This window comes from Peromyscus maniculatus, chromosome 8, assembly GCF_049852395.1.
Source record: "Peromyscus maniculatus bairdii isolate BWxNUB_F1_BW_parent chromosome 8, HU_Pman_BW_mat_3.1, whole genome shotgun sequence".
In the NCBI taxonomy this organism is placed as follows: Eukaryota; Metazoa; Chordata; class Mammalia; order Rodentia; family Cricetidae; genus Peromyscus; species Peromyscus maniculatus.
Genome location: NC_134859.1, coordinates 97,472,308 through 97,481,606, shown reverse-complemented (window position 1 = coordinate 97,481,606; position 9,299 = coordinate 97,472,308). Strand labels below are relative to the sequence as shown.

Here is a 9,299-nt window from a genome sequence, read left to right as displayed (position 1 = left end):
GGAGTTTTGTCTAAATCACTGCTTCTCAACCTGTGGGTTGTAACTCCTGAGGTCAAATGGCCCTTTCACAGAAGTCACCTAAGGCCGTGTGCATATCAGATATTTACATTATGATTCATAACAGTAGAAAAAAATCACACTTATGAAGTTGTGGGAGCCTGTTTTTTCAGGTTGCTCATGGCTTTACCCAGCAGGTCTGCATAGAGAGGATGATTAGGACCACGGGCCTGAGTGCAGGTGTCTGAGATGGTCCACACTTGGCTATGTTGGTGGGAGTGGGGGGGTGGGGGGTGGAGGGGTCTTTTGCTGCACCCCTTGGCGTCTCTATAAATACCCTGGGGCAGAGACAGTTGGGGCTCATTGTAATAGGTTCCAGGCCCTCTTGAGGCTGTCCTTTATTTTCTATGTTTATCTCCACAATCTAAATCCTTCCATCTAATATTTCCTGCTGCTCCCACTCAAGAAAACTCTGGGGAGCTGGGGTTGGTGGGAAAACAACCACATGAAGTAACAACAGAAATAATTTTATGGTTGGGGGTCAGCACAGCATGAGAAATTGTATTGGGGGTCATAGTGTTAATAAGGTTGAGAGCCATTGGCCTGAATATATGTCTTTACTTCGCATGCATGCAAGGTCCATAGATGCCAGGAGAAGACATCAGGTCTCTCTGGAACTGCCCTGTGAGTGCTGGGAACCAAACCAGTCCTCTGAAAAGAGTAGAAAGTGATCTTAACTACTGAGCATCTCTCCAGTCCCTCACATACTATGCTTTTAAGAAACTATATATTTAAGGAGACTATCAGACAAAAATCTACATGTATGCAGTTCAACTGGGTCTGAGGAAAGAGGAAATACATTCATTTATAAGAAATAAGACATTTTCTAAATTATAGTCCCTGTGTATGAAATATTAGCACTGTTATTAAGTGTGCTAATGTGTGTCCCACAGAAGGCAACAGACATACAGAAACAATCAGGAGACTTGTGGTTTTCACTGATTATGAGTTCAATCTGGTTGTACAGACTTTGCTGAGCAATTTCTGGATCTAATATAATTAGCAAACAAGTAAATATGCTTGAAGGAATACTGAAGGAATATTTCGTATCTGTGGGGTACTTTGTCTTCCACACACTCAAGATGTTCATGATAAGGTAGCCATTGCTTGCAACAAGTGTTAGATGACGTGGACGACAGGACTTGTTGAAAACCAGTGCTTGTCTACAGAGGAACTTGCTTCCTGGGATCTGATGTTAATGCAACAATATTTTCCTTCGCCCCCTCCCTCCCCTGCACGCCGTGTGTGTGTGTGTGTGTGTGTGTGTGTGTGTGTGTGTGTGTGTGTGTGTTACATTGCATATGTGTATGCACTTAGATAATTCAGATAAAGACCCGAAGACTAGAAACACTGTCCGTTTCCTTTGAGACAAAGTCTCCTAATAGCCCGGACAGAGCTCACTAACTGGGCTAGCCAGGCTAGCCAGCAAGCCCCAGGGAACCTCCTGTCTTCCTCCCTGCAGCACTGTGAATTTATCCCTAAGCCAACACTCCTGACATCTTTACATGGGTTCTGGGAATCAAACTCAGTTCCTTATCCTTGCGAAGCAAGCACTTTACTAAGTGAGACTTCTCCACAGCCTGAGAACACAACATCTGCTTTCTTCCCTAAGAATGATGGTGCAAATAGAATACGCACAATGCTGCTGAGATGCAAGGAAAAATTCAGATTTACCCTGTTACTCTGAAAACATTGCTTGGTTGTCATGTGTAGCTTTTAAAAATCTATGGAGGGCTTTGAGATATCATCTCATCCAATTTGTATGTTTATTCCTGTAATTTAGGAAAATCTTTTCCTCTCTGCTCTGCTCTGAGCTGGCCTTTTACTATTTTTGTTTAAAGGACTCTGTTGAGAGTAAACTCTCCAACTGGGGTCTAATCTGAAAGAAATAAAAATGTTTTTAAAAAGCCTAGCTTCTTCCTGGTTTGATAGTTGCTAACGTTCAGATATGTCCAGCCAACCATCTGCAACCACAAATTCCCTGCTGAGGAACTGGCGGGAGGCAGAGGAAGAAAAAACAGCCCAGGAGTGAGCAGAGCTTTGGCAGTCAGTCTGAGCTTAGCGAAGAATTCTCTTCAGAAACCAGAGGGAACAGAACCGTTCCCGCTAAGTAAAATTAAACTCAAGATGCAGCAGTGATCCGAAAACGAAGAAATGTGAATTCTCCTCCAGGACAAAGATCTGTGGATGAAGTTTTTGAAGACTTCTGCTTTAACTTCCCTCAGTAAGTTCACTTTGAAACGGTGGTTATTAGCACTTCAATGCAAAGGACAAGAAAAGGCAGCAGAGCCCTGTCAAACATTTCGGTGGAAGTCATTAGCTGTAGGGAGTTAGGAGTAAGTCACTTTGATTTTGCAGACCTTTGAGTATGTTATACTGCATGGCTAAAGAGCAGTCGGAAAAACTAAAAACTTTCCGTTTTGCTCCATGACTGAAGCATTTTGCACAAGCAGCACATTAAATGGAACAGGCAAGTGGGTAAGTGGAAAGGAATGTAGCTTGTTTGCCTCTTGCTGTTTTCAAAATTACTTGAATTGCTTATTCCTTTTTTGTGTGTGGCGGTTTTCGGTTTACTGCCAGAGGAATGTAAACATCGGGATACAAGATTTTATGAATTTTGAGAGTTGTTTTTAACTGACTTGAGAGTATTTAACCAAGAAAACTTAGGAAATACTCTACTGACCTGTTTATCATACTAAATACATGAAATGATCTGACTTGTGCAATGCTTGCACTCCGAGTACCAGGAATACTGTCTGACTGGGAAATTACGGGCTAATAACCAATTTGTTATTTTTAAAATTACACAATTTACTATTCAGAGCAATTTAAGCTAACTTAATATTTTATTCTTCTAGAGCAAACAGCATTTTGCATGACCGTGTACCACTGAATAATTAAGTCTTAACAGCCAGGAACAAATAATGCATAGTGGTTAGATTATAAAACTGTTCTTATTTATGAACATTTTCCTCCATATATAATAATTAAAAAGAAGAGTCGCCATTTGGACAAAATATCTTTATATTTTGGATACCCAGGCTTGCCACAGTATTGATTTCTAATTGAAAATGTAGTTTAGTATTTATTGGAGTTTCCAACTGTAGGAGCCTGCTGATGACATTACTCCTTGGACTTTATGTAGCTGGAAAATTCAAACACTTCAACATTAAATTATCTAGAATGTCCATTTGTCTCCCTTGGACTTAGATGCTATTGACCTGTGGTTTTCGGTTTTTTTTTTTTTCTTTTTTCTTTTTTCTTTTTCTTTTTTTTTGGTTTTCCTAGGAGTTTTTCAGTGAAGGGTCAATAAAGGGTTGAGTTAATCATTGTCTTGAGCTCATGACATACAAAGCACCTATCTTTTCTTTTTGTTTATTTATTTCCTTTGAGTCAAAGTCCCATTTCACACCTGACCTCCATTCCTATTTCCCACTGCCTAAAATGATCTTTTTAAATTTGATAACGATCTTTTAGTTCCAGGATCTATTTAGAAATATGTATTGCTCATGGTGTGAATTCATATAAATTATATTGTTATATAAGTCAACCTTTTCTTTCTTTTTTCCTCCTTCCTTTTTTTTTAAGATTTAGTTGACACCATGTTATTTAAGATTTCTTATATTGAGCCATGAGCATCAGCCCATTGCTTCTGATTCCTACAGAGTTAGGTTTGAATAGTATTTGTAAGTGTGTGTTCTAACACCCTGTCACAGTGACCTATATATGGAAGAACCTGAGTACAGTTCCCTTGTGAACCCTTGCCTTGGCATACAGACCCAGGAGCAGAACTGACTGGTAGTGGGGTTCTGCTGAGTAGTAACTTAGTAATTAGTAATAACTACTAGTAGTTAGTAGTAACTACTGGTAACTAGTAATAACTACTGGTAATTAGTAATAACTAACTAACTGACAGGATAACAGGAGACTTCTACCAGCCTATATAAAGCTTGGTCAGCTTAGCTGCCAAGTTTCATGAGGAGAGCAGCATGTGACATTAGTAATCTCTGAAAAGTCATTCCATCGAAGAAAAGACTCTCTCTCATAACTGTTTTCCTTTTTTATTTTTTTCAATAGATTCTGCCATCTCACATTTTCCTTCCTTTCCTCTGTTTTCTGTGTTTGGAGCCCTTCTTCTGGAGGCATATAAGTGGAAACAGCTGTTAAAATGTTTCCTTTTGGTTTGATTGCACAATGTTTCTATTTCAGACTTCCACATTTACTTCCTTTGCATCCTTTAGAAAAACAAACAAGTCAAAATGAGGAAGAGACACTTCGGAGTGGGTCAGCAAATGTGGGCTCTTCTCTGCAAGAACTGGCTCAAGAAGTGCAGGATGAGAAGAGAGACATTGATGGTATGGTTCAGGATCTATGTGTTCTCCTATGTAGAAAGGAAAAGGTATTTTCACAGTGATGTCAACACAGTAATTAATCAATGATTTTTTATACATCCAGATATAATTAATAGGCTAGAGATTTTCAAGTCCTGGACTTTGCTACTATTTTTTTTCAAATGAAAAATTTAAATGTGTAGCATTAAATATCCTACTAGAAACGTTTTTAAAAGAACTCATATTGAGAAATTCCCTATAACATGAAGCTGTACAGAGATAGTGATTAACATCTGGTTTAATTTAGGTCTTATGAAGGCATAGACACTCAAAGTAATTAATTCATAATTACTTCAGAGTGTAACCTAAGGTTTAAAAAAATGAAAAAAGTGTCTTTCACAAAGAACTACCACTGACGCTTTCTCCTTTCTCTACATTTCTGTGCCCCAAACAATTCTTAGAACTCTCTGTGACATCAGCAGGACAAGAATAATTCACTTACTGAGGTTTATACCAGTGTGTATTCTCAAACACAGAAAGAAACAAACTTAATGTTTAGACATTAACATGGATAAATGTCTCACAAAAAAGTGATTTTAAGGAAAGGACTTCAGATTAAACATATACAGTCCTGTAGGACAGGAGTGTGAAACACTTTAAAAATATTTATTGCCTATTACCATGAATATATGAAAGAGTGATGATGTATGCAAAATGAAAGATTGTGATAATTTCTAAATAATAATAAATATAGATTACAATGATGTAGATGATGTGATTAGCAGAGTGTGCACATAGTTGTGTGCAATTATATATGCTGATTTTTCTTCGTATTTAAAAAGATTTAATTCATGTGATTTCATCAAAAAAGTGACATGCAAGTGATATATAATTAGCTCTGTTTAACCATTCTACAGTGCATACCTATATTGAAATACATTGTACACATAAATGAATATAATTTTTGTCTTTTAAAACTCAAACACATAATTTAAAATATCATAAAAATTTAATGGTTTTTAAAAAGAGAATGGTATTTTGCTGGGAGAAAAATGTATCCACCACAAAGAAATTATAAAACTGTGGAAAGATACTCATGTAGTTATCATGTCCTTCTCAACAAATCTGAAAGCAATAATGTGCTTATAATTAAACAGAAAAAATGATATTGGGGCCTTTATTTTTATTGCACTAATACTCTTTTTGTTTTAACAATGATTAGATATGTTTCCTGTAGAATTCATGATAAACACAAATTAAAGTCACTCATTAAAAGAATTAGCATATTAATGTCTGATTCTGTGAAAAGTATGGGTATTCATCCAAGAAATATTTGATGAATGTTTTAGATTGTAAATGAATAAAATATGGAGGAGCCTTAAGCGTAAATCAATGGTCATTAAAAACATTAATAGAGAAGCTGAGGACCTACTTTAAGTAATTGTTATACTTCCAAACGTTTACTCTTTTAAAATCTATGCATACATATATGTACATACATATACACAGCTAAAATTGTGTATGATGAATGTGGTATACCATGAGAGAAGAATAAATAAGTAAGTAAATAAATAAATTTTACAGTTGACAGTTTCATGCATTTATATAATGGCTTTTAGTTACTTTTAATCATCATTATCCTCTTTCACTAGAATCCTTCATCTCACATGTGCCCATTCTACTTTTATGCTTCTCTGTGTGTGTGAGAACCACTGAGTTTAATTAGAGTTTTCTCTTTGAATTCAAACTAAGATGATAAAATGAATTATTGGCACTGGGCTTCAGACATGTTCTGTTGTATTTACAGTTCTAAAATGCAGTGACTGTCATAAAGAACTTTAAAATTCTTTTGATGAGCAGTATTTTGCTGCTTCTTCCATGTGTAGGCAGCTGAAGAACAAAATGAGGCCTTGCTTCTGTTGATGGAAGTACTTACCTATTCCATGCCACCTGCCTTCTCAAGTTCAAGCTTGTGGTCCATTCCTGTGGACAGGTGGTTTCTGAAGAGTCTGAAGAGACTTTCACTAGAGTTGACAAGCATCTGGCCTTGCATTGTTGAATAAGAAAACATTTTCAGTTATCACTGGAACTGCTGTTACACTCTGTCTTGGTGAACAATGCACGTGTCACAAAATATGCAGACAAAAGGATGAAAGTAGGAGCTGAAGGGCTGGCTCAGTTGTTAAGAGCAGTGGGTGCTCCTGCAGAGGACCTAGGTTTGATTCCCAGCACCACATAGTTGCTCACAGCCATCTGTTAACTCCAGTTCCAGGGGATCTGACTTCCTCTTCTGTGCACCGTTCATAAATGGAATGGATCTATAGAGAACAGAAGTAAAGTCAATTACATTAAAATGGGAAAGAACGAATAGAATGGAGAGAACGCATGGCAGTATGACAGGTTGACATTGTTTCAATTGTCTGTGGTAGAAAACCTGGTGTTCCTTTTTCTCTCGTTGCTATGTAGGAATGGTTTTTCTCATTTCTTCTAATATTGCTTGCGTACCGATTATCCTCCAATTTACATCAAGTTCATGATGCTCCTCAAATTCCTGAAATGGATCTGGGACGTGTTGATAGTTTTAATGATTCTAATTATATGATTGCATTTGCCCCTGAGTCTGAAACTATCTATAAGATAATGTACAAAGTGGCATCATCTCCATTCATGAAAGGTATGTTTTGTGGCAGTTCATGCAATAATTTCCTTACTTTCAACATATACAAATTCATTTTTAGGATTTTCTTGAAAAACAAATGTGTTAAATGTTGGCATTTCTAGAGTTGATTAACAACATTGATGGGTATTATTTTTGTGATATCAAGAAGGGTATCTTACTTCGGTAACATATTTGAGCAATTGTACTTCAAAGAGGGTTAAAGTTCTTTATAAAGCATATCAAAATTAGATGAGTCCTGGATTATTTAGATGTATGATTTTGCAAGATTCTGGGGATATTCATTGGCAGTGGCAGCCTGACTTTTTAGTACTTCCAAATATGCTAAAAATAGAGGAAGTGAGTAGCAGTGTCAGAATCCATAGACAGTGTTTACAACAGAAGTAGGTGACAGAGTGTTCTCTGTATTTCAAGATGTAATTGATGGAGGGGGAAGTGCTTAAGGCCCCCAGAGTGGCATGACATCTTTCTTTGGGGTCAGTACAATAGCAAAGAAGTTATGGAACACATGGGGACTCTGAGGAGACTCCCCTTTGAGCTAATACGTATACAGAACATCAACTAAAACAGTTTTAGTAATTGTACTGGTAGGATAGTCTGAGAATACAGTTCTGAGGTGCTCAATATGTGAAGTAGGGGAGATCAAATAGATACCCAGGGAATAGTCTCATTCTCTCCTCTTATGACTTTGAAACCAGCAAGTCTCAGTGTAGAATAAAGGAAAGGCAACAGTCTAGGCTAGGAATTTTGTGGAGTGAGAGTCCTTGTCTTTCTAGATAGCTAAGAAACCATCGGAACTAATAGTTAGGTCAAAAGGACCTGGCAGCCAATTTGGCATATATTGGGCTTCTACTCATGTGATTATTCAGATCTCAACAAATAGATATTTTAAGTCTATATTTTCAGGATGAAGTGGAAAGAAATATCTAACTGATTTTTTTTTATTAGAAGATGATAAAAAAATGAGCTCTTATAGTGAAAAATTTTAAATTAAGAGGAAATAGCAGCATGAACCCCAGGTGACCTATGCTGTTATTACACAACCAGATAGACAATAGAAACCATTGTTGTATAAATGTTTTCTGCTAATAAATAAAAAAAAAACATAGAAATAGACCGTCACAATTTTGAAACTCCCTTTGAGTGGATGGATCTAGTTATTCAGCATTGATAGCAGCTAATAGTCCCCCAAAGAGACCATCAGAAATTAGGAGCTTCTAAGTAGGTAAAAAGGAGGACCCTAAGAGGGTCACACATGAAGGGTCCCAGGAAGGTAAAATAGTTAAGATCTCCTGGGTAAACTGGGAGGAGGGTTAGAAGGGAAGGGATGAGGGATGGGAACAGGAGGGAATGAGATGGCTTACTGGAGGGAGGGATGGAGAGGGGAGCAATGAAGGAGATGTCTTGGGAGAGGGAGCCATTATGGGGTTAGGGAGAAACCTGAGGCTAGGAAAATCCCCAGGAATCCACAAGGATGACCCCAGCTAAGACTCCTAGCAATAATGGAGAGGGTGCCTGAACTTACCTTCCCCTATAACCATATTACTGACTACCCTAATTGTCATCATAAAACCTTCATCAAATAACTGATGGAAGCAGATGCAGTGATCCACAAGCAAGCACTGGGCTGACCTCCTAGACTTCAGTTAAAGAGATGGGAGGAGGGATCACAGGAGCAAGTGAGGTCAAGATCTTGATGGGGAGAACCACAGAGACAGATAACTCAAGCTGGTGGGAGCTCATGGACTCTGGCCTGTCAGCTGGGGAACATGCTTGGGACCAAACTAGGCCCTCTGAATGTGGGTGACAGTTATGTGGCTAGATATTTGGAGAGTCCCTGACAGTGGGACCAGAACTTATCCTGGGAGCATGAACTGGCTTTTTGGAACGCATTCCCTAGGGTGGGATACCTTGCTCAGCCTTGAACAGCGGGTAGGGGCTTGGTCCTGCTTCAACTTAGTATGCCATACTTTGTTGACTCCCTGAGGGAGGCCTTACCCTCTCTGAGGAGTGGATGGGGGGAGGGATGGGAAGATGTGTGGGGGAGGTGAGAGCAGGGCAGGGAGAAGTAGGATTGGTATGTAAAATGAAAAAAAAAACTTTTTTAAAAATAATTTTTATTTTTAAAAAAAAATGATTGGCTTCTAATCTAGCAACACATTACCTCCTGTAGTCTGGCTAAAAGGATCATACCTGAGTCTGATTAAAAGCCTCTAATACAGCTATTGAACCTC

The 9,299-nt window shown here is 38.0% G+C and overlaps 1 protein-coding gene across 12 annotated transcripts in view; it reads left to right on the top strand.

Annotated features, from left to right (window-relative positions):
• The first annotated feature begins 2,056 nt into the window (after nucleotides 1-2,056).
• Nucleotides 2,057-9,299, top strand: part of Abca9 (ATP binding cassette subfamily A member 9) — a 70,808-nt gene continuing 63,565 nt past the window's right edge. For 2 of the 12 annotated variants that reach the window (XM_076543646.1, XM_015993886.3), the window contains exons 1-3: nucleotides 2,057-2,281; nucleotides 4,267-4,412; nucleotides 6,855-7,062. In XM_076543646.1, coding sequence (XP_076399761.1) covers nucleotides 4,317-4,412; nucleotides 6,855-7,062 — 304 coding nt within the window. In that variant the 5' untranslated portion in view covers nucleotides 2,057-2,281; nucleotides 4,267-4,316. Of the gene's footprint in view, nucleotides 2,282-2,364; nucleotides 2,536-4,266; nucleotides 4,457-6,854; nucleotides 7,063-9,299 lie in introns of those variants that run through there. The other 10 variants (XM_076543645.1, XM_042283038.2, XM_042283037.2 and 7 more) reach the window with 8 other exon arrangements.